Raw genomic sequence first — 26,183 nt, forward strand, 5'->3', positions numbered from 1 at the left:
GATAACTAATTTGTATCTAGGTTATACAAAGATTCTTACAATTCAGCTAGAAAAAGACTATCCAATTTTAATGGGCAATGGAATTGAATAATCAATTCTTCAAGGAAGATATATGAATGGATAATACGCCTGTGAGAAGATTGCTCAGGATCGTTAGTCATCAGAAAAAAATAAATCAAAACCACAATATGGAGCAGAGAGTACACTAGTGGTTCCCTAGGGCTAGGAAGAGTGGGAAGGGCAGACTGGCACACAGTGAAAGCTAACAGGTACAAGGATACTTTCCAGGGTCATGAAAATGTTCTAAAACTGCTTGTGATGACCACTGCATAAAGCTTTGAACACACTAAAAGCACTGCACTGGACAGTTTAAATGAGTGAACTGCATGCTATGTTCAGTATATCTCAATCAAGCTGTTACGAATGAACGGAAGGAAGGAAGGAAGGAAGGAAGGAAGGAAGGAAGGAAGGAAGGAAGGAAGGAGGGAAGGAAGGAAAAAAGAAACAAAGAAAGAAAGAAAGAAGAAAGAAGCTGATTTGGAGCCAGTGCTTTGGGGGTCATGCAACAGAGTCCTTCTTGGCTTTAGATAACTAGCCAGGGTTGAGACATAGGAGAGGTAACAGAATGCCCTTTTAAAGAAAAATTATATAGAAAAATAGCGGTCTTTTTCACTGCTTCTGTCTATGAAATTAAGGAAAAATCTATATCATACTGCTAAAAGCATTGAGTGGTTTATATTTCCCCAAATTAAGTGATTTTTGGGTTCCAAACGGATTATAAATTACCTTCTGTTTTAACCTATTTTTCTGAATATCCATTTCTGATTGATTGGGTTCTAAATCTCCAAGGACACTAACCTCTCCATTTTGATTGTCATGTAGCATCCTTGTATTCTGAAAGAGTGTCTTCAGTCTGCAGAATTGTAGAAAATGAGTAAGTCAAATTCTTTAAGACAAATATTTAATAATTATTTAAAGAGAGATTATGTCTATCATACAAAATAAACAAACCTATAAATTATGAACCTCTCCTATTTATTCCAGTATAATAGTTTGAGAGCATACTTATTAAATTATAATCTTAAATGAGTAACATAAAACAATTGTGATACATATGATACAGACATCATATTGTAACGATGAAAGGTTCTTATAATTAAAGTATTATTAACATCCGCTTAAGATTGTTAGTATCAAACGTTACCCTATTATTAAATATCAGCTATAAAGCAGAGATCAGTATCAAAGGTGAAGAAGGAAAGTATAATATATGTGGGTGTTTCGAAAAGACAGAAAAATACCATTCGGAGCCTACTGACCACAGTCTACAGGAAGAAAAGAAATCATTCAAAATAGAAAGAGAAACCAGAAGGAAAAATCTGGTCAGAGTGGAAAGGAAAGGGGCAGGGCTTTAGAAGAAAGGACACTGGAGAGATAAGGTGTAACAGTCTCTTCAAGTCTGTTTTAAGAAGAGATCTTTGCCAGCACAATTTAATAAAATGAGAAGAATCCAAAACAATGCAGAGAAAGACAGTGACATGAGGGAAAATAAACACTGAGGAGAATCAGAGAAAAAACTTCATTCAGTTTGCAGCAAGGGCACGCCACGTGCGGGCTTCCCAGATGTTGGGAAACTTCCATTATTATCTGAGTGAGACGATTACTCATCTCATTCTTCTTTAGGTTATACATCTGGTTTGGTATGTATGACATGTTTTATAACTGAAAAAAGTAGAAAGAACACAGAAGCCAAATCAATAACACTTCTGATGATGTTAAACAAAACCACAGATAGGTTTTTAGACATTAAACTGTTAGAATGCCGAAGAGAAGAACACTACTAAAGGAAGGAAAGATTACCAAAGAGAGCAAAGACATCTTGCAGAAATAAAGATTCAAGGGAGACCAGGAAGAGCACAGTTGACAGTATATGCAAAAGACACTGTCATTACAGTTACAGGAATCATTAAAGAGTAGGTATAACATTTTGGCATTCACACAAGTTTGATTGTGCTGTGAGTTTCTGAAGTAAATTTTTAAGTAGGATAATGTGTTTAACTATGAAAATTACAGATATGAAATACATTTGTACTTAGGTTTTCATCAAGGAAGAGTTATAGTTAAATAGTAATTAATGGTTGACATGATCTGAAATATCAAAACCTTACCTGGTAACCTCTTTCTCTAATCCATCATTTGTCTTCTTGTGTTGATTCAAATCATATTGCAGAGATTCTGTTAACTTCTTATAGTACTCTAATTGTTTCTTTCCATCCTGAGACTTTGAAAAACATTTTTAAAGAAAGTTAGTTTTGAAAATCTAGAGATTCACTTTTCTTTCTCTAAAAGATTATTCCTCATGAGTTCATTAGTAATATGTGTAGACAGGTGTATAAAATGTAGTTTATAAACCTGATGCCAGTAAGGACAGATTTCAAAAACAATGACTTTTCTTAAAACAGCTCAAATTGATTTTACAGTGTCATCATTGGTTTCCTGGAATTTAAATTGCCAAACTTTCTTAAAAACAGAGGTTTTCACATGTAAAAATACTAAGTGTTAAACCTGATTTAAATAGTGGCTTATTTACATTTCGGTTTGTAGAAATGCCTCCAGAGACATTTTCATCTACAGCTCAAGATTTTCCAGGGTTTATGGAATCACATTTTTCTACGATAATCACTGAAACTTCCCTGCAGTCCACCTTACATTATTGTGATCATCTGACGTGAGCATCAGATGAAGACTCTCATTCTCTGTAAGCGTTCTTCCATAGGTTTCAATTTCTCCGTTTCTAGTAAATATTTTTCTCTTTAACTAAAGTTCATCTCCTCTATGTTATATGAAAACAAAACTGTTTCTTGATTCCTGTGACTTTTTCTGTCATCCTGTTTTTCTCCTTGGACTCTAACCCTCTTTAATGTGTGGCCTCATCCCCAGGTCCATATTTTCGCCACTTATTCTCTTCTTTTACAGAAGAATCTGACTTTCTGCCCTTATAACTGCGCTAAAACAGTTTTCAGGGTCATCTCTTTCTTTAGTCCTTATCCTGCTTTACTTCTTCGCAGCAACTGATGAGGATGCCCACACCCTTTCTGTGGTCTTCTCAGCCCAACTCTTTTCTAAACAGCAGCCCTGATAGTCAGTCCTTGACCCTTTTCTATTCCTCTTTTTAAATGCTCTCAGCTTCCTACATCCCAGTGCTTCAAACCACATTCCCTCATCTACAGTGGCAGCCCTCACCCCCTTACTGAGGTCTTCTGTACGTTCCTTTTTCCCCTCGAGTCCCTCATAGACAGCGCCCTCAACCACACACTCATAAACCATGACTTGCTATGGATCGGCTCATCTTGTACATTTTACGGGGATTCTTACCACTGTTACTGTGAGCGTAGCGTTATTTTCAGATCTTGGCAGCTCCTCACCCTTAGGATGCTGACCAGCATACTTTGTCCTGCTTTTCTCTCAGAATGCATAAGTTTTTCATAAGCTTCACATTGTCCGCTATTCACCTTTCCATGTTTGTTTGCTCTTTTGAATAACTTCCTATTCCTTGGGACCTGACCTGACCTGACCTGACCTATGGAAGTGTTCTGAAATTCCTTTCACAAGTACACCCCTTATCTTGTTGGAAGGCTTGTCAGCTGGAACTACCCTTTCTTCCCAGTCCAGATGCTTCCTCTCAACATTGTGTGAATCAAATATCTTAACCCCGGTAATATCTCACCTGGGGGGAATCCTGAGATGAGAGTCTTCTAGAGAAAGAGGGCTATTGATTGAATTCGTTGAAACCTGTCGTAATTAAACTTTTGATTTACACGGTAGAGCTTATGGTGGCTGATAATTCTGTGGCGATGCTAATTACTTCCCCTAGGAATCTATAGTCGCTCATTATTTTGGTATTGTAAGGGACTGTTAGCATGAGAACTGCTACTTTAGCATAAGAACTGCTACCTTAAAGTTAAGATAGGGTTAACAGCCCTGAGCTTAAAATAACCTAATGGCCTAATTGTTATGTGAGACCAGATGCCTAACAGCTTATCTCCTGTTCTCTGAAGAAGCAATGGAGGCTTTTGTAGTTTATCTATAAACTAACTCTTTGAAGCACAGCTCAACGTGCACTCTCTAAGCATAGCTCAACCTGCACTCCCTAAGACTGAAAAAAATTACTTAATGCCTTAGCTATGTGAGAATTGTAGGTTAACCTGTACTCCCTAAAACTACGGAAAATTACTGAGTGCCTTAGAAACGATATAAAAACCCTTAGCTTTAAGGGCTGGGGGTCCTTGTTAAAACCCGCTGCGTCGGGCAGAGACGGGGACCCCAGCTAGCTGGAAATAAACCTCGCTGTGTAACTTGCATTATCGTGTCCTCTGTCTGTCTGAGGGGGGGCGATTCCAGGACTTAACAGTATAAGCTTAATCAGTTTTAGGTATGCTTACAATAAATTTTTCGATTTTTTGACATTCAGTATTATTTTACATTAATTTCATGTGTACTGCACAGTGGTTAGAATTTATATAATTTAAGAAAGTGATCCCCCTGACTCGTGCAGCACCCACCTGGCACTGTACGGAGTTATTGTGACAGTATTAACTATATTCCCTATGCTTTACATTACATCCCCATGACTATTTAGGAACTACCAATTTGTACTTCTTACTGCCTTCACCTTTAGCACCCTGCTCCTAACTCCTCTCCCATCTATCACCCTAAATTATCGCGTACTCATCTGATGCCATGCGTTGCTATTACAATATTATTAATATATTCCTTATACTATACCCTGGATCTCCATGACTAGTTTGTAACAACCAATTTGTACTTTTTAATCTCTCCCCTTTTAACCCACTTCACGAACCCCCTTCCAGCTGGCAACCAACAAACTATTCTTTGTATGTATGAGTTTTTTTTCTGTTTGTTCTGTTCTTAAATTCCACTGATAAGCAAAATCACATTGCATCTGTATTTCTCAATTTGACACACTCCACTCAGCACAACACCCTCCAGGTCCATCCATACCGCCACAGATGACCAGAACCCATTTCCTTCCATGGCCAAGCAATATTCCATTGCATGTATGTATCATCTCTTCTTCATCCATTCATCCATTGATAGGCCGCATGCACATCTTGGCCATTGTAAGGAATCCTGCAGTGAACATACTGATGTACACATCGCCTCGAATTAGCATTTTTCGGTTTCTTTGGATAAATACTCTGAAGTGGGATATCTGGGTCATTCTTTGACTCTTGTGATAGCCTTTGTTTAAAAGTCTATATTGTGTGATATAAGCATTAGTCCCACAGCTTTTTAAATTTCATGTTGTTTTCGTGAAATATCTTTTTCCATCCCTTTATTTTCAGTCTCTGTGTCTTTTGATCTGAAGCCAGTCTATCGTAGGGAACATATGTAAGGATCTTATTTTCTTATCTTTCAGTCACCTTGCGTTTTGACTGGAGCATTTAATCCATTTACACGTAAAATAATTGTGCGTAGATACATAGTTACTGCTATTTTATGATTGATATTTTTGTTTTTCCTTTTTTGTTCCTTTTAAAGAAGTCCCTCTAATGTTCCTTATAATACTGGTTTGGTACTGATGAACTCCTTTAGTTTTTGTTTTGTTTTGTTTTTTCCTCCAGAAAGCTCTTTATCTGTCCTATGACACTTAATTATAGCTTTGCTGGGTAGACAAATCTTAGCTGTAGGCATGTCTTCATCACTTTGAATATTTCTGCCAATCCCTTCAGGCCCACGAAGTTGCTCTTGAGAAATCAGCTGCTACTCTTATGGGTGCTCCTTTACAGATTACTAAGAGCCTTTTTCTTGCTGTTTTCAAAAGTCTTTATTTGCATCTAAACTTTGGCATTTTAATTTTGACGTATCTTGGTATGGGCCTGTTTGGGCTCATCTTCTTTGAAACTCTGTGATTTCTGGGCTTATATGTCCATTTCCTTCACCAAGTTAGGGAAGTTTTCAGACATTATTTCTTCAAGTACATTTTGAACCCCTTCATTTCTTTCTTCTTCTCGTACTACCCGTATGATGAGACTGTTGTTATGCTTGACATTCTCAGAGTTCCCTTAAGCTATCCTCATAGTTTGGATTCTTTTTGCTGGTCTCATTGGGTAGTCTCTGCTACCATAGCTTCTAAATCGCTCATGCGATTCTCTGCTTCATCTAATCAGTTTTCATTCCCTTGAAGACATTCGCTTTTTCAGTTATTTTATTCTTCACTTATGACTGGTTCAATTTTTTTGTTTTCTATCTTCATTTTTGTGTTTCCTATCTGTTAGTTGAAGTTCTCCTTGAGGTCACTGAGCATCCTAACAACCAGTGTTTGGAACTCTGCATCTGCTAGATTGCTCTTCTCTATCTTGCTCAGTATTTTTCTGGAGGTTTGCTCTGTTCTTTTATTTGGCATACGTTTCTTTGACTCCCCATTTTGGCTTCCTCCCAGTGTTTGTTTCTATGTATTTGGTAGGGCTGCTGTGTCTCCCAGACCTATTGGAGTGTCCTCATGTAGTAGGTGTCCTGTGGGGCCCAGTGGCACGTACTAGCTGTTAACTAGAGCCGGGTGCTATAGGAGTGTCCTTTGTGTGGGTTGTCTGTACTCTCACGTTGTAGTGCAGCCTTGGTTGCTGTTTGCATGTCAATGGGAGGTATTGATTGTCAGACTGTTTGGTTGAGGACTGACCATGACTACAGTGGAGGAGCTGTTTTTGCAGGGGCTGCCCCTATAGAGCAGGATTCGCTGTAGCATGGCACTGGTGTCTACCCTGTATACACTTTGGTTGTATCTTCCTGGCAGGCACCCCGGTGATGCTCCCGCTCTGTCCAAAGATGGCCTCCAAGTACGTCAGCCCTAGGGACTCCTGGAAGCGGCCCGGCCACAGGCCTAGTTCAGCTGCAGCCTGTGTCCTGCCCAGGGCTACCTAGCTTGACCACAAAGCAGGATGCAGATGGCTGCCACCCGCACCGGCTTTGGAGGTGCCTGAAGAGTTCCAGTTGTGAACCACAGCCAGCTTCCACTAGTGCCATCTTGGGTCTGCACAGCAAGAGGTAAAGGTCAGCTGAAGCCACACACTGCTTGTTTGGGTTTTGTGAAAATTTGAGAGGTTTTAGGAAAGTCTGCAGCACGAGCCAAGACAGGATTTTTTTTTTTTTTTTTTGGAAACACCACTGGAAGCAGCTTGGATTTGCTCCCTAGTTAGGTGGGGCAGGTTCTCAGGGATTCACCAGGGTGGGATGGACATTGTTAGCCACGTTGATGTAGACTCAAGAGATGGCGGCTCCCATGTCTCACACCGCAACGGGTGATGGATCAGTTCAGAAAGAATGGATTCTACAAGCACCTCTGTGTGGGAGAAAGCTCCCTTCCAGCCGTCAACCTAAAGCCAGAAAACGTATTTCCTTTCCTTATGTCCCTGACATCTTTTGAACTACTGCCCAGAGTTGGAGCTCAGAGCAAGTGAGTCCCTCAGTTAGTAATCCCATTCCCAAGTCCTTTAAGAGAATTGACTGGGACTCTAGCCATCCTTCATCTCACCCAGCCACTGGTTTCCACACCCAGAAGTTATGGGGACATCTCTCTCCAGCACTGGAATCCTGGGCTAGGATGCCTGGTGTGGAGCTGGGACCACTTGCACCTCCAGGTGGACCACCGCATCCACGATATCCCTCCCGATTTTTAACAGTCAAACAGGGGTCTGGCATCAGCTTGTTCTGTTTTTCTGCCCCTCCTACCAGTTTCGAGGTGACTTCTTCTGTATGTCCTTAGTGGTAGGACGACTTTGGTTGAACTAGACTTCAGGTGATGCTCAGTGATGATTGTTCTGTAGTTTAGTTGTAATTTTGATGTGGTCATGAGAGGAGGCAAGCATGGCATTTACCTACTCTGCTATCTAGACCACAAATCCCCAATTTTTCAATTTTTGATACTTCAATAGATTTCTTTATAAAACTGCCATGTGACAACTCCTGGAACTACCATTCACGTAAGACTCCTTTTCAACACATTATCATGTCACTCATATGAAAAGTATGCTAACGTAATGTGACTTAATTGACAAGAAGTCTAGACAAAAATTTTTTTCAAAGTTTCTTTGGCCACAAAAAGGACCATCAGCACAATCTTCTGTTTCCCTTGATGGGCATGTCTGTCTAATGAAATTGCTTAGACCTGGCTACTGTGACTGAAATACACCAGCTGGAAGGTACATCTACGTCATTGGTCCACCACAGGGGTCACAATGCGATCTTAGGATGGGAAATCCTAGGGAGCCTCTCCTCCAGAGGACAGGAGGATGTCAGGGGAATGTTGTTCTGCTTAGGAAACAGTGATACAGTTTTCCCTGTCCATCGGGAAATTGTCATCCTGGATGACACATCAATCTTTTCTGACATCGAACTGTTAAATCTTTAAAAGCGTATGATTAACTCAAGTGAATGGAAAAAGATTAGTTTCTAAACTTGCAAAGCTAGGAGCACTATGTTACTATGTAAGGCCTTGATTGGACATTCATTTCTACTTTTACACTTGCATCTGTTTTCTTTTTCAAAATCCAACAAAGAGAAAAGTATATTCTTTTCAGGAAACATTTGCACAATGACCCAGTATTCTTTAATGATGAAGAAAACAAATTAGAACATTAAAAGTAATTTGTTCTCCAAATCTCACTAAAGGGTTTACATTTCAAGGGAAATTCAGAATTCTGGATCAAATCCTTACTCAAATGCCTGGACTCAAACAGATATTTGTAGTCCGATGTTTGTGACAGCATAATTAGCAACAGCCAAAAGTTGGAAAAACCCAAATGTTGGACAAACGAAACGATAAATGAAACGTGGTATACATCAAATATTGCCTTTAGACTATCGCAATCTTTTTTTATAAAATTCTTACCACAAAAATCATTAATTTTATGAACTGAGATTTCTTTCTCTGTGGAGAGGAATTACATTACTCCCAGCAAGTAGTATCAACATGGATACGGTACTTTTATTAACGAGACTGTTCTTATTGTCTAAAATAGTATTATATGCTACTATGACAGACATAAAAATTCCTTTGCAGTATGACAGAAATGAAGAGACTAACTTACCAAGCTTGTACCTGACAGGTTCCTGCGAAGGTGTTCGATTATGCCCTCTAGCTTTTTATTTATCGTTTTTATGACAGCATTTTGAGTTTCAAGCCTAAAGTGAATATTTTGACATAATTATTCTCACACATTGACTTTAAAGCATACCACATAATCTCTGAACAAATATCTGAAGGTGCAACTACATAAAATCTTACAAATTCAAAAGCGCATGATTTGGCAATTGTGCCATTTTTCTAGTTGTGAATTGTGGACAATGTGCAAAAGTAGAGATAATGTACACAAATTACTCTTTTCAAGGTAGCTCAAAGCTGACATTTTGACCCAGCTTCACACTCATGTGTTTATTGTTATAACTGATCTAATTGTCATAATACACTACACGTCTGCTTTATAAATACTCAAGGTACTTTCTGTGCTGCTTTAAATTATACCTTTGCACATGATCTTGGATCTTCTCGGTACATTGCGCATCCTCTGCATGTCGGGCACTTGCTTCTTGCTGCTAAAATAAAGAAAAAGTGATGTTGAAGTACTGATGATCTATGACATCTGACAATTAAGTTCGCAAACTTGTTGCATGATGTTGCTCCCCTTTTTTTTTTATATGTGTGAGGGATTGTTCATTATGAATTTCTACCAACTGGACAAACAGTTAACCAAGTTTACTCTTTGGAAGTGCTGAAACGGTTGTGTGAAAAAGTTAAGACGGCCTGAACTTTTAGCCAACGACTCATTGCTCTTGTATCACGACAATGCACCAGCTCACATGGCGCTGTCCGTGAGGGAGATTTTAGCCTGTAAACAAATAACTGTATTACAACACCCTCCCTACTCACCTGATCTGGGCCCCAATGACTAAATATGTCATTACCCAAAGATAAAGAAAATATGGAAAGGAAGACTATTTGATGACATTCAGGACATCAAGGGTAATATGATGACAGCAATGATGGCCATTCCAGAAAAAGAGTTCCCAAATTGCTTTGAACTGTGAACTAGGTGGTGGCAGCGGTGCATAGCTTCCCAAAGGGACCTTTGTGACTGTAGTGATAGTCAGCAAGGAGGTATGTAGCACTTTTTCTAGAATGAGTTCTCACACTTAATTATCATACCTTGTAGTACAAATGACCTGAGAAGTCACACATACTGTATTCCAAGCATCCCATCAACTCTAATTTTAAATATTCACGTACGTGAATTACCAGCCTATTCCAGGGAGTTTGAAAGCTAACAGGCTACTCTTGGGGGCAGTCAGACAGTTCATGGAATAGTTTGAGGGGCAGTAATTAAACAAGAGCAAAATGCCTGGGCTTTTATCCCAAGTCCATCAGTTATTAGCTGGGTGACCTTGAGCAAAATACTTAAATTTTTTGGGTCTCAGTTTCTTCATGTATAAAATGAGACAATAGTGGCATCTACCTCACTGGGATATGGGGAAGATTAAATTAGGGAACATATGTAATAGAAAAGGACACGGCACACAGTAAAATCAAAGGGTTTGCAGTTAGCATTATTAGTGTTGCTGTATTTTAAGTTCTAATACAATTTGATATTTACATGGATGGGATGCCAATGGAAGTGGTCTGTTACACCAGTTACAGTGAAATCATTCATCAAACTATTGGCAATGTCAGCAAATGGGGAGCATTAAGCCCGGAATAGAACCCCAGTACTAAAATCCTTTTACCAATTCCACTAGCCAACAGTACATTTTCTCTGCTTGTAATAATTTATACGTTACTATGTCTCTGTACCACTCAGTGGGTAATGAGTAAGGACTGCAATGCAAATACCACCTCCTGGATTGAGCATACAATTTACATGACCATGAGAGGCAGGGTAAAGCCACTGACATGGAAATAACGGACTCTAGTGGCAAACCCAACTTCCCAAATCAATTCATTCCCAGCAACTGATTAGGTTGGGATGTGTTAGCAAGCACTCAGAAGAGTAGATGAAAGCACCATGCTCTGGCAGATCAGAAAAGGCATCCTCAGAACTGTACAGTAAGAACGTGCTATCAATCTGTACACCCTGTCTGGCTGCAGAGAGGAAGGGCTGGTTCCCTGTTATTTTATTTTTTTTATTTTCATGGAGGGGGGAAAACGACCATTTCATTGAACAATTTTCTATTAGATTCGTGCTTTCAATTTTATACATAATTGTGAGAAATACTTTCAGAATACAAGTTTAATTATATCAATGTCTCCAAGGGGAAGTATTGGTTTGGTATAAAATATTTAATTTTATCCTAACAACTGTTAAAGAAAACATTTTCAATTTATGCAAGGATAGGTGCCATCATATCAAATACTATTTCCCCTTAGACAAACTTATACTTAGAAAGACAGAATTCTCTTTCATGAAAAATTAAAACTATGTCAAATTTTGGGCTTGATTGCTCTGCACAGACTATCTGACAAGTTCTGAGGAACATGAGTTCAATGAGAATTGGAACAGTCAGAGAAAGCTTCACGGAGAGGTGAGACTGGGAGCGAGAAATCCGGGGGCAGGGAAATCAAAACATTGGCTCCCCCATAGCCTGTAAACTCGTGTTCATAGCAGAATTATTAACAGTCAAAAAGTGGAAACAACACAAAGTCCCATCAACTGATGAATGGGTAAGTATTTTGTCCACAAAGTGAAGTAATGTTGGGCAATAGGAAGAAATAGCTAACAATTGATATGTGCCACAACACGGTTGAACCCTGGAAATGAGATGTTACGTGAAAGAAGCCAGTCACAAAGGACCTCGTATCTTGTGATTCCATTTACATGAAACATCCAAAATAGGCAAATCTATAGAGACAGAAAGTAGATTGGTGGTTGCCTGAGGCTGGGAGAGACAGGAAGACGGGTGACAGCTAAGTGATGTGGGGTTTCTTTTGGGGGTCATGGAAATGTTCTATAATTGTGGTGATAGTTCCACAATTCTCTGAATGTAACAAGAGACATTGAATTGTATATTTTAAATGGCTGAAATATGATATGGGAATTGCATCCCAATGAAGATTAAAAAGAAAAAAAACAATAGTAAATCTAGATTATTTTCTTAATTCTCTATTGTGGGTGTGCATAATATAATGATCTACGTATTTCTATACTTTTAAAATATTTCTAAAATGAAAACAAAATGAAGGAAATGCCTACTTCAACTGGTTTGTATAATGAACTTTCTGTACAAGTCAGTCTGAAGTCCATGAAACATATGCCAATGCTGTAACCGTTCACAAAAGCGATGATAAGAAATAAGACAAATGTCTGAATTGTGCTAGTAAACATTATCTTCTGATCTTAAATGGCTGCTCATCGTGGTCATGGACCTATCACTACAAAAGATTGTTTAGTAGGAAAAAAGTCTCTCGATTTCTATGAGGAACTCTGCCTATTTCTCAACGTTACCAAGGGTATAGACTACAAACACATACAATGCAAATAGCAGGATGGAAGCCAGAATTTAAGGAAGAAGTGCATTATAAAGATAATAAAATTATAATAAATTAAGTACAAGGAAAACACAAAAGAGAGCTGCCTTGAAAATCAGCATCCTAAAACACTTTATATTAATCAACTATCGATGAACTGTTGACAGGTTACATTTCACACATACCTGACTTGGGAGTTGCTCTAATGTCTTGAAATCCTGCCTCTCAGCTTCTGAATTCATATGCTGATGTGATCTAACCTGCAGTGAAGCCTCTGACTTAGGCAGTTTTTTTATGGTGTCCGGTAGCTCTCGTTGAAGTTGTCTCCCAACCACCTAGGAAGATGATTCTGTTAGTGATTTTATAATCCCATCTATTAAATTACGTTAAAATTCGCTAACTCTAACATATTAATACAATACATAGCTTGAAAAAGATCACCCCACGCATCAGTTCACCTTCTTTTCTTCTTTTGGACAAATTCTGTTTACTGAATCTGGGTAAGACACAGAAGGTGTGATCCTGCTGCCCACTCACTATTACGTAGGTTACTTGAACAACAGATTCAGCCCCACTCTCCACTTCCCCTGATGAAGCTGCAAAGCTTAACAATCTCCTGACATCTCAAGGGGAGCTAGGTATGTCGGTGGGACTAGTGGTAGTCAATTCTACATTGTGGAATGTTTTCCCCCTTTTTTATCACAGGTTTAAATTGACTTCACAGGTCCTCACGTATGCAGTCCACTGCTCACAACCTTCCAACAGATTCCTGTATCTTAGAAGAAAAGCGACTCATTCCACTGGTCTTCAGGGCCCCAGGTAACACGGCCTGGACCTCCCTTCCTGCTACACATGAATCCTGCCACCCCTCACTCGTCTGAAAATGGAGACCCAATGCCAAATTAATAAATCAGAGACCGCTGCAATTCTCTTTGAAATGGACAAACTTATGTCCAAATGATAGTAAATGGGCCTTGCGATGAGAAATATGAATTTGTAAAAATATTCAGAGACTATTATTCATAGCAGTGGGAAGATTAAATCAAGTAGAGTTTTGATAGAACTCCTCACATTTGTCCCAAATTATGATTTAATGAAAAATTAGCTGCCTTTAAAGAGGTCACAGTTCATAAGAATACATTATTTGAGACTGAAATAGTTCCAATTTATATCAAATTGACATGAATAAAAACAAAATTATACCAACTAAAACGTGGAAGAAACTACTGAGGGAAAGGGACAGCATCTACACTTCAGTTCATGGGGGAAATCTAGAACTAACTGTCTAGGTAATCCACTTAATTGAACCCTTATCTCTAAAAACTCTGTTTGCATAGGAGCATTTCCATTTATCTGCTTCATAATGGTACTGCAATATGGTAACACAAAGATGAAAATTATTAGTGAAGCGGTCTAAGACTAAATCATTCATATCAATGTGTATCTATTAATAATTTATACCTTAAAATTTCATAGTCAACACAATGCCTTTACTCACAGGAAAGCACCTCACAGGTCTAAGTTTTATTGGCTGGATACAATGTATGCTTTTAAGCTGTTAGAGCAAATACATTTGTAATCTATGTATGTTTAATATTCAGCTAGTTTGCAACATTTAGCCATCATCAAATATTTGAACACTGAATTTTCTTCCAGGAAATTTGAAAACTATCTTTCTGGATACTTACTTCTTTTTCTGATTTATCCTTTTCATACTGGCACATTCTTCCATTCAAGTGATTCAATTTGTTGACAAAATCCTGATGTTCCTCTTTCAACATACGATCTTGTTTTTCAAATACAGCTTGAAGCGCTTTTTTGAGCTGCTGAAGCTGCTCTTGAATATTCATTCCTGAGTTTTCCTTATTGTCACTTTTGTTGAACGCATCACCCAGTTGCCGTGGAAGAAGCATCTTTCCACTTTGCAGGTCAGAACCTTTCTCCTTTGGGGAGTCCGGCTCTCCAGTATATGTGCTCACTTTTCCTTGTTTCCTTTGATGCACGTGTTCAATTTTTTCCTCTTGACACTGAGTTTGGTTTGGGTCTTTCAGTACAGGTTCAAAAACCAATGTCCTGTCTCTCACAGCATATCTAGTGTGAGGGAGCTCAGTGTCTAAGCTATTGGATTTACTTTGAGCTTTAGAAAGTTGCTGAAAAAGAATCTCAGTGTTTTCTTTTAGGTTACACCTAGCAAACCTGATTTTGTCCATGAAATGCAAGCATTCATCTCTTAATCCCTGGAAAGCATTTCGTAGGTGTCTTATTAATTGCTTACAAAGCTCATAATGATGGAGAGAAGCACTAGCCAGCATATAAAGGTCGGATTCCGCTTCTATTTTCAATCTTTCTTTGCTTCGACTTTCATTCTCCAGTTGAGAGTTCAGCATTGTATTCTCGGCTGTTGGAACATTAAGCTGTCTGTTATATTCAAATATTGTTTTTGTTAGTGTTTTGTCATTCAGTTTTATCGTCTTTTGAAGACGGTCATCCTTTTGTTTTACATTTGCAGTGTCCTCAAAGTATTTTTTTTCCATTTCCTGATTCTGAGGTTTCAGTGTGTCCAGTTGCAGTCTTAGTATGGCGATTTCATCCCGTAACATCTGATTTTCACGCAACAGGTCTTTTTCTTTTTCGCAACTCTCAGAAACCTAAGTAAAACAAAGGAGACTTGTAGCTAGCACTCAATGAAATGGCATATCATGATATCGTTTGAAATTAAAGAAGAACCTAAATGTTTATATAATGAAAAGGTTGTAGTAAGTGGATATCCCATTGGAAAAATACAACATTGAATGCAAACCTCCAACTTTATACAAGCATAAATTCCCCAGAGTTAAAAAAAATTTAATGTAAGATGCTGAATCCATGAAAGTAAAAAAGAGAACTTTAAAATCATAAGAGAATTTTAAGAGTCTCAGAACTGGAAAGGCAGCAAACCCAGAAGGCATGAAATAAAAGAGTAAGAAGTTTGACTACATTTTAAAATAGAGGTTACCGTCTGAATATACACCTATCCCACAGTAAGAGTATTCACTCTGCATATATTTGGACTGATTACATTTCCTAGAATTCTTTTTCCAAGAATACTCAAAATATATTTTACTTTTCTAATATTTTCAGAGTCACCTATGAGATTAAATCTACTAATCACTGATAAATCTAGGCATTGCGCTAAGCACTTCTTTATACATCAATGAACTCATTTCGTTATCACAATCTTGAACAGAATGATTGAAAAGAGGAGCAAGGTCAGGATTTTCCCCAGGACTTTGGACTCTACAATAGTATGCTTGCTGCTCTTCTAGTGTAAACATATAAATTCAAAAGACGCCTTAGATTTCAAAATACTCAGGGAAAATAAGCTAAAAATTATAGAGCTCTTCTTAGAAAATAGTGAGATTATTTGCTGCTGCAATAAGTGTTATTTCCCTTTCGTGATGTTGAAAGGAGAAATAAATGTGAAATAGGGGAAAATACACTGACTTCTTTGAATAAAATACTCACCACTAAATTATCACTAAGTATGTATCATGGCATCCAATATCTTCAAAAGTTCCTAGTACTGAAGTAGGACTCTACTGGGAGCAAATTGTTCCTTTTCTCAAAAGCAGGACAAGGAGATCTAAAAGACGGTCTCTGACCTGGCTATGCTTCTACTCCTTACAATCAGTGGAAGTGAAAACTAACCTCTCTGCTAACACAGCAAGGGGATGAAATCCCTGCCTCAAACTGAAACTTCTGTTCTCAGTAGCAATAGAGTTGAGATTGTAAAAAGCTCATTGATCCATGTAAAAAGCATTGAAAGCCTCCCCTATAGATGAGACATTGGGAACGTCACTACTTGATTGTTGGACATAAATGGATTTCAGTCAAGAATATCATTTATTGCAATGGACGGAAAATCTCACTTCCCCTAAAATACACACACACACACACACCTTTAACATCCTCCAGAATTCCCATAGGTACAACATTGGTTTTCAAAATATGTCCATACACAAATACGCACACACATATTTGAAAATAACTAAACAAAATACCTCAGAATTCATTTTCTTAAGATTTATTTTTGTCTCCTTTTGTTGTTGAAGGCAATTGGTCAGAATTGCATCTTCTAATATTCTGTTGTCCTGTTCTTGAGAAAGTGGCCTCTGCGTGTCGTTTTCCTTTTGTACAACCTAGAGAATCGAATAGGAACAAAGAAAAATTAGAATGTAACTAAAATTTAACTGTTAAAAATCTTAATCTACGTTTACTTATTCCTAAATTATTGGATTGTAACTAGAGAGTGAAAAATAAGTTGCCTTAGTCTAAATTAGAAGAAAAACATGAACCCGCAAAACTAATTTTGTCACCGTTTGCACTAAACAATCGCTTATATGTTAAACCCACCCCAAAAATGAAACAGTAAATGATTTTTAATGTCACAGAGGCTTCCTCACTTAAAATAGTTCACCACACCACATCTTAAATAGTGAGCCCCTATAGTGAATTTAAGAATATCTTTTAAAGATTAATAACGGGAGAATAGGCAAACTTTAATTAGGAGCCCACATCATTAACATCAATCAGTAAGAGAAGTAAATTCCTACATATTAATACAAATTATACACTATGATAGTGTTATACATTGACATAGTTATCTGTTGCATCCAATTCTAACTTATTCAACACCCACTAATAAGAGCAGATCAAAAATTAAGTCACATTTACTGATTTCCTACACTGAAATGAAAGAAATTAGAAAGTTATTGTTTGTGCCCTAATAACCAAAGGTCCCATCCTGGAAAGCGTGATTCTCTTAAAAGTCAGTTGAGTTGATTGCATGACCCCATTCTCTCTCTGAATGTAGACTCAGACGTCCATTACACAGAGGTCACAAGGAAGAATCCATCTCTAACCTTGGCCTTAGTGACAAGCCATAGGGAACTGCACATTTTGAACCACTGACTCCTTTCACGTGAGCCCGAATCAGTGGCCATCATTTTCACATGGTTCATAATTTCAACTGTCTCATCACGTGATTCAATATTTGATGTTACTTTCTTTGTTATGTAAGGGAGTTATAAAAATTAAAGGAGCAAACAATATTCAGGACTTTATTATTATTATTTTTTGCCTCAATTCAAGGATAAAGTTGAGCTGTGAATATGTATAGATGCTAACAATATTTTAAGTTTTCTAACTAGTTCAAATGTTATACATATCATTCAATTATGACCGTGTGACTCTAAAAGGCTAGCTTGAAAGGTAATTTCAATTGGACTCTATTATATTATTAAAGCACAGAAAACCATATTATACTAGAAATTTAAGCTTAAATTTTACATACACGTGTGTAGTTCTTTTCATTTCCATCAAGCCTCGCTTGCCCTTCCTCCGATGTCATTCCTAGGTGTTGTCCTGCTGACAAGTCTACATATGAGTTAAAACGAACTACTTAGAACAGTCAGATAAAAGCTATCATCTTTATAGATACAGAAAATAACATCTTATCAATTGAGAGTTCAAATTAAGCGTAATCTTTTCCTGAATACTTTACTTTACTTAAGAAATACTTCTAATTAGCTCACACTTCAACAAACCATTTGGGTAATATGGCACAAAGTAAAAGGCATACAAACGTGTCAAAAATGAATCCACCAATTCATTCATTGAACATCGATGGAAAAACAATCAGAAACAAAACGCAATTTAGAAATACAGGACAAACATATCGAATCGCACTATATACTCTGTTCTCTACCTCGTAATTGTACCTTTTGAACAACACCCTAAGATTCAACTGCAACGTCATTCATTGTTTCCACAATGACTGTTACTTCTGATGCATGTATCTGTGTACACCCTTCCTTATAGCTGAAATGTTTTCCTCTACTATTCTGAAAATTTCTTTTCACCATTGAGGATTCAGCACTGGGGTTTAAGGAAGAAGGGAGAGAAGAGGAGACAGACTGCGGACACAGCTGAGAAGGAAGTGCTATGCACTAAATTCTCAATGAATCCCAATACTGCTGCAAAAGTCAATTCTAAACTATATAATGCCATAGAAAATCCAAGAAATATTTGGTTGTTGGTTTCAAAGGTGCTTTTTCAGTTACATCGAATAAAGTTATAACCAATACTTGCGAATGCCGAGCTATAAAACTAAAGCTAAAAAACTGTTTTGTTTCACTAGGCAACCTTTAGATCTTTCTGAAGTTTTCCCATCTGGTCCCAATGTGGTACATATAATCCTGCTGCCCACTCCCCAGTGTACGCTAAATACTAGTCTAAAGGAAATCACCCTTTCACCTCATTCTCTTTCTTATTTCCGTATGTTACTGTGCTTCAGGAAGAATGCCAATGTCTTGCTAAAAGTCATTCTGTTTGGTTGTAAGTTGCATAAACAGAGTAAACGTCAAGTAGATTTTGCCACAAAATGACTGTTGGAAAGTCAGAACTATGATGGGGCTACATAGAGGTGGGCTGGGGTTGAACACTTTCTGTATCTTTAGTTCCTTCTTTGCTTTCTCTGTTTTCTGGCAGCGGTGATTCACACAAGTCATGGAGCCTATGATTACCTAACAGAAACACACCTACAATCTGACTCTTTCGTTTGTCTATTACGGTCATCTGTCCAAACTCTGTGGATGCTGACAGAGGTTTGCTCATTGAGTGTGATGCAAACGGCCTTTTATCACCAACTTTCCAATCCCCGGATCTTTGAGAAGTTCCATGATCGAAAGTCAAAGAAGTAGCATTCCATTTGGAAGAAGCTGAAAATAAAGTTTTCATTTATTAGGAGGTAAAAATAACACAAAGTTGACCATCTTGAAAAACTTCCTTTTTCAGAGAAGCGGTCCCACGTCCTCCTTTTCCCCGAACACACTACTCCTTCCGAGCACATTTTATTTTAAGTGTCCTATATTGCCATTCTCATAGGTAAGTTTAATTCATTATTGTCACTCAGCAATTTCTATTATGTAATGTGTTTCCAATTAAAGCTTTCCTTAATAGTTAACATGGTGCCGGATGTGAATTTTTTTGTCGTTCTCAAAAGTCATGTCTAACCACTTATCTTAAGTTCAAATATGTGTGACAAACATGGGATTAGAAAAAAAGCTTTTAAAGCATGGTACTATTACAAATTAGAAACTACTTATTATAAGAAAATAGTCTTTTCTAAATGCTTCAAGATCTTCAGAATTCATTTTCTAACCCTTCCATAAACAGAAATTCATATGACAAATGACAGACTTGGGTGACTTTGTTGTTTCCAAGTAAAAATACGATCAAACTAGGTCCACACTAGCTCCAAGGAGTACAGTGAACTATGAGACAGAAAATGAATATATAGCAAACTTATTTTCCTTTTGCTTTTTAAACAAAATTCTCACCTTAAATCTTAAAGACAAGTGAAAGAAAACCACAACTGTAGAAGAGAAGCTTTAAAACTATTTTATCACTTCACAACCAGGAAGCCCGTATGTCATTTAAAACAGTAGTTTCCAATGTCCTGTGAGAATCCCTAAAGTCCCAAGATCAGTCAGTCGAGGGGCCCGAAAAGGTCAAAACTATTTTCACAGAAACACTGACTGTCATTGGCCATTTTCACTCTCATTCTCTTCTAAGTGTACAGTAGAGTTCTACACAGCCGTGATATCACAGCTCTGATGGTAACATCATAGGTCTGATGGTGACTGGCTCGTAGCTCTAATGGCTCAAGGAATGCATGCCTGTGTGTGCTCGTATTTTAAAATTTTCAGGTTTAAAGTCTAATATTGTAACTATCAATGGAGACCACCGACAAAAGAAAATACTTTGGAATTCTCAATAAGTTTTAATAGCATAAAAGAATCCCGGGGCACAAAAGATTCAGAAATACTGTTTTCAAAGACTGTGTCTACCAGATATTCATTACTATTAATTACTTCTCTCATTTTTAATAATCAAAGACTCCATAAGTTCATGTACACGCACAGCCAGTGTCTGCTCATCAGAACATCTGGTTGGCTTAAGAGCATCAGTGTTACAACACTAAGAGGAAGTAAAGTTAAAACGCAATTGACATGGTAGCGACTGAGGCTTACTCTGGGCAAACGTCAAAATTCAAATAACCATTTGGAAACCCTGGAAATATCTTCCAGTGTGATAATTAACCCCTGAGAACCCCTAATAAGCACAGGGGTTCCAAACTGGGACTTTTTGGGGTATCGAAACAAGAGGAGAAACATTTTAGTGAAGTCACACTTTTAAAATCTCATTTTCTTAGTCCTGTCGATGTCTTTTCTCTCAAACTTCGATAGCAACAATGACATCACGTTACTTATGTCAAATCCTTCAATTAAATTTGTAACAAAAAAAAGGAATGAGGAAGAGAAGATTGCACGCATGCCAAATGTCCGCGCGTACTGCTTCCCAAAATTAAATTGGTGTTACAAAGTGCACCTGGTCTGCAGGGTTGCGCACCGTACTTTCCTACAGCTTCCTCAGGAACAGGATCTTCCACTTCAATGCTGGTCTGAAGGGGTTAGGAAACAAGATGATTAGTAACTCATGGACACTTCATACCACCTCTAGTTAATAATTCAGGATGAAAATGTTAAAGTTCTTACCTCCAAGAAAAGCATTTTTTGAAAAATATGTATCTAAGGAAATATTAGGTTGGTGCAAATGTAATTGCAATTTTGCAATTTGTTCTTTACCTTTGAAACCCCAATTACTTTCGCAACAACCTAATACTTTGATAAGTGCACTTGATATAACCGTTACATATTTCTAATCACAGCTTTGTTTTTAGTGCTAAAACAAGATACTTGCTTGACATGGTAAGAAACCTTGGTGTATGTCCAGCTGAGTCTAAACAGAACATTTTAGAACCTACTTCATCTAGGTCCACAAGAGCTAGGAGAAACCGAACTGTTATTTGACAAAAATTTTGATAGAAAAAATCATTGACCCAAGTGGCAAAGAGATAAGAAAAACTTTTCATTATATTATGTGTCAATAAATAATAGGAAAAATGGTATATATAGTTATGCAACTTTTCAAAAAAGTATAATAATTTGTAATCAGGGAAAAATAAGAACATTTACTTATTATAATCATCTAAAATGTACCAGACACTTACCATGCACATTTTACTTCTTTCCCACACAGAACAACAAGTATAAAAATGGGTTGATGATGGTTACCCCACTTCCTCTTCCTGGCCATTCCAAGACGTTAGAATACAATGATGGACAGATGCGATCCATTGCAGTCTCTGTCCAGCAGGTTTTGCTTCTAGATCTTCACACGACTGGCTCCTTCTCATGCTTCACTTGGCAGTTTTTGTCACACTCACAAAGATCTTTCCTGACCACTGATATTCCACTCCCACTCCTATTCCAACTACAACCATGCCCGACCCCCGACAATATTCTTTAACCCAGCATTCTCCATTCTGCTTAAATGACGCAGATATAGTGACTTATAATGGACTGTCGTTCACTTGTTTTTCTGCTTGTACAGCTACAGCTGTCCCCTGAACTTCTCCAGTCAGTGTCTAACTGCCCAGCACACAGCTGGTATCCAACTAGAAATTTACTCAAGGTGAAAACATTCAGCTCGCACCAACAAAGCCTCAAGTACCAAAACACTACACATCTACAGGGTATTGCCAATCACAGTCTCTGAAACTTAACATCCCCCAGGTGAGAAATCCACGTGCCCCTTCTAACTTTTCCACTCTGTTCTTGACACTACTGCCATTTGATTGTCCTACAGGTTTACAAAAAGTGTCCCCGATATTTAATAAGTCGCTGCATCTCACTGTGATCATTGTGTTTTACATTCTATAGCACCCTTTACAGTTTTCGAAGTGTTTTCACATTTGTTACCACATTTGTGCATTCCACATACCTCAAAGGTAGTCATTAGTACCATTATGACAAATGAGGGCACTGACATCCGACAGGTTAAGAAGGAGTTGCCCCAAGACCCCACAGCTAGCAAGTGACCCATGCAGGATTCTACTGCGTTCTTATCGTCAAACGCAGTGTCTGTGCCAGGAGGCAGCAGTTGCCTATATCAGAAGATCACACTCCTCCTGTCTCTTTCCACAGCTGTCACCTCACATTGGCTCATCATTACACTGTACTTCCATTACTGCAAGTACAGTTGCCATCAAGTGACTCAATGCCTGCTGTTTTAACTGAACGAGACAGTTGTTACATAGTAAAGCAGCGCTCAGCCAAATTGTTGTTAGTGTAATCCAACATATTAGTAGTATTCACCATGCTTTTCCTACCATAGAAAAGTTCCTTGCAGATCTATTTGACAATACAAATATAATAATACTTTGGTGTCCCAGGCATTATCTTCTCAAGTTCCAAATTATAAAAACACCCTACAATCCAAACTCTTTCTTTCTGAAACTCATTAGGACATTTCCACATCTACAAAAACCACAGAGTCATGCATTTGGGTATAGGTCGAGCTGGAATAATTCTTTACCTTTTAGGTAAACTTCACTTCAGATCCCAAACTGACTCCTTAAGACTTGGAAGCCTACGTGTTTTATACTATTCTGCACTGACTTCCTAAAGTGAAACTTGCAAGTTAGCAGAATTGTACTACGCTGTCTTATTAGATTAACCACATAGCTAGTTTATTAATTATAGGATAAACCATCAAAAAATGATTTGTATGGGGAAATGCAGAGGTGAGAAAGTAAAGTCAAAGCACACCCTTTTCGTTTTAACATCACAGAATGGTGATTTTGTAAATAACATTGATAATAATAATAATTCTGAAAGACAGTACCTCAGAATCCCAAGGTGATTCTTCATCTTCATCTTGTCCTAATCCTAATGATGACTTTTTAACTATAAAATGGAGTCACAGGTACATTAATGTGAACGTATATTACTGTGCATTTTAAATACACATTCAGTCATGCTTATTTCCATAAAAGTAATAGCAGAAAAGAATTTCAGGGGGTGGAAGCGTTTGCAAGAAGAAGCAGTTGTTAATAGTGGGGATACTTTTGCAAAAAAAGATAGGAAAGAATGCTTAAAAGAAGTGAATATCACATGTGGGTCGACACATGTTAGATTTGTTTATAGCAGAGCTTAAGCTAGAAAGAATTCATAGGTAGTCACTAAATTACCACGTATATTATCCTGGTGTGCACTGTCAACACAAGTCAAATTATCATTGCTTGTTTGGTCTTGTGGAGCACTTTCAATAATAGCCACACGATTTTCTCTTTTTCCAATTGCCGGCTTGGTTGCTTCTTTCTAGTAAAGAAAACAAAAAGAAAGAAAAACCCAACTTCAGAAAACATCATATTCATTTACTCGTTCACTCACTCACTCAGTCCATCCATCGGTGGGACAAGAAAACTTTACTGTAGGCAACAAATCATAGGCACAGACCCAGGGGAAGCTGGAAATACAAATGAAACATTTTGTCCTACATTCTAGTAGGAGTAGAGATATTATAATACATGAAAAAATAAGAACAGAAAAGTACCGCTCGCTACTTGTACACCTGAAGTGAATAAAGTACAGTTAGATCATACAAGAGACAACAATCAGTTGTACCAGGCGAGCTCAGCAGATGCGGCAAAGATAGGGCTGCATCTCGACAGTTATACGAGGTGCTGAGGGAAGGCATGAAGGGGAATCCAGAAGGGCAGAGGGAGCAAAAGCCTGAGGATGAAACAACATGTTGCAAGTGAGGGCCGCAAAGGGATGGGGTAAGCCTGGAACACTGAGAATGGGATGGAGATACCGCTGCCGTTTCAGAACCAAATCAAAGAAGGCACGTGTCATGCTAGCATATGAATTTTACCCTCACATAATGGGGAGTCACCCAGTAAGCAGAGGTGTTGCATCATCACAATTCTGTTTTAAGACAGTCAATAAGGCCGCAACTTATGCTATTGAGGACCTCCGTTTCTTTCTAGTATCCTATGTATCATCCTGTCTTGCGTCACAGCATAGCCTTTCCCAGGGGCCTCCAAACCCACAAAGGCAGCTACCAAAAGTAGGTCACTTTCTGGCTTCCACTGGGTGCTCCGGGTTGGGCACAAGCAGCAGCTGACCTGGGCCTGCCCCACAGCCCCTCCCAAGAGGCCCCAAATCCAACACACCTGGTGATCAGCTTCAGCAACACCAGAACGACACCCAATTAGCTCCACAAATGGCACGCCCAAGCCATGGACTGAGCAGACACCGGAGCCCTGCTACAGCCGATCCCACTCTGTGACGTCAGCCCACACACATCAGCTCATCTACTGTAGTCACAGCCAGTCGTCCTGAGCGTCCATTCCACACACTGATGCGCCAACAGCAATATGGCTCAAGTACAACAGGAGGGCACACACCACCCACACGAGCTTCTGGAACTCCTGGCTCCGGTGACCAGGGAGGTTGTACCACCCGACACACAGGACACCTGTTATATGAGCCAATGCTGCCAAGATGAGGAGAATTAGCAGATCTACATAATACATAGAAACACACACAGAGAGGCAGTGAACAAACAAGGGAGAAAGAAACATTTCCCTAATGAAAGAACAGGACAAAACTCTAGAAAAAGAGGTAAACCAAATGGACACATACCAGATACAGAGTTTAAAACACTAGTTATAAGGATGTGAGATGAAATTAGGGGAAGAATCCATAAAGTAAGTAAAACTTCAACAGAGAGACAGCAAATATAAAAAAGACATAGAAATCCTTAAAAAAAAAAGTCTGAAATGAAAAATACAGTATTTAAATGAATAATTTATAGATGGAATCAGCAGCACATTTGGTGAAGCAGAGGTTCCAATAGTGATTTGGTAGACAAGGTAGCAGAAAACACCCAATCAGAACAGAAAAAAAATGAACATAAATAAAAAATAAATAAAACAGAAAATACTTTCAGGGATGTCTGGGACAATATCAAGTGTAACAACATTCGTAAGGCTATCGAAAGGAGAAGAAGGAGAGAGAGCACGAATTGAAAACCTAGTGGTTGTTGAGTTTCATGAGTTCTTTGAATATTTTGGAGATTAGTCCCTTATCGGAGGCACTGTTTGCAGAAATCTTCTGCCATTCAGTTGGTTGCCTCTTTATTTTGTCGATGGTTTCTTTTGCTGTGCAGAAGCTTTTAAGTTTCATATAGTGCCATTCGTTTATTTTAGCTTTTACTTCCCTTGCCTTTGGAGTCAAATTCATAAAATGCTCTTTGAACCCAAGGTCCATAAGTTTAGTACCTATGTTTTTTTCTATGCAGTTTATTGTGTCAGGTCTTATGCTTAAGTCTTTGATCCATTTTGAATTAATTTTGGTACATGGTGACAGATAGCAGTGCAGTTTCATTCTTTCGCACGTGGCTATCCAATTCTCCCAGCACCACTTATTGAAGAGGCTGTCTTTCCTCTATTGGATGTTTTTAGCTTCTTTGTCAAAATTGTCTGTCCACATTTAAGTGGTTTTATTTCTGCGTTCTCAAGTCTATTCCGTTGGTCTCTGTGTCTGTTTTCCTGCCAAGACCATGCTGTTTTGATGATTGTAGCCCTGTAGTACAAGCTAAAGTCAGGGCGTGTCTTACCTCTAGTATTGTTCTTTTTTCTTAAGATTGCTTTGGCTATTCGGGGTCTTTTGTGGTTCCAAACAAATCTGATGATATT

The 26,183-nt window shown here is 38.3% G+C and overlaps 1 protein-coding gene and 1 long non-coding RNA gene across 2 annotated transcripts in view; one reads left to right on the forward strand and one right to left on the reverse strand.

Moving 5' to 3' along the window:
- Positions 1-9,639, forward strand: part of LOC148759191 (uncharacterized) — a 41,644-nt gene extending 32,005 nt beyond the window's left edge. Inside the window, exon 3 of the long non-coding RNA XR_016023004.1 lies at positions 6,815-9,639. This is a non-coding gene — a long non-coding RNA (uncharacterized LOC148759191). The remainder of the gene's footprint in view (positions 1-6,814) is intronic.
- LOC148759193 (ankyrin repeat domain-containing protein 26-like) lies at positions 474-15,219 on the reverse strand. Its single transcript, XM_088802389.1, has 6 exons — positions 14,224-15,219; positions 12,721-12,870; positions 9,542-9,612; positions 9,108-9,201; positions 2,169-2,281; positions 474-913 (listed from the first exon to the last, which is right to left on the reverse strand). The coding sequence occupies exons 1-6, from the start codon at positions 15,133-15,135 to the stop codon at positions 703-705; spliced, it is 1,551 nt and encodes a 516-aa protein (XP_088658515.1). The 5' UTR covers positions 15,136-15,219; the 3' UTR covers positions 474-702.
- Positions 15,220-26,183: the final 10,964 nt, after the last annotated feature.

The sequence above is a fragment of the Rhinolophus sinicus genome, chromosome 1 (assembly GCF_057876585.1).
Source record: "Rhinolophus sinicus isolate RSI-liver-muscle chromosome 1, RSI-T2T, whole genome shotgun sequence".
Taxonomy (NCBI): Eukaryota; Metazoa; Chordata; class Mammalia; order Chiroptera; family Rhinolophidae; genus Rhinolophus; species Rhinolophus sinicus.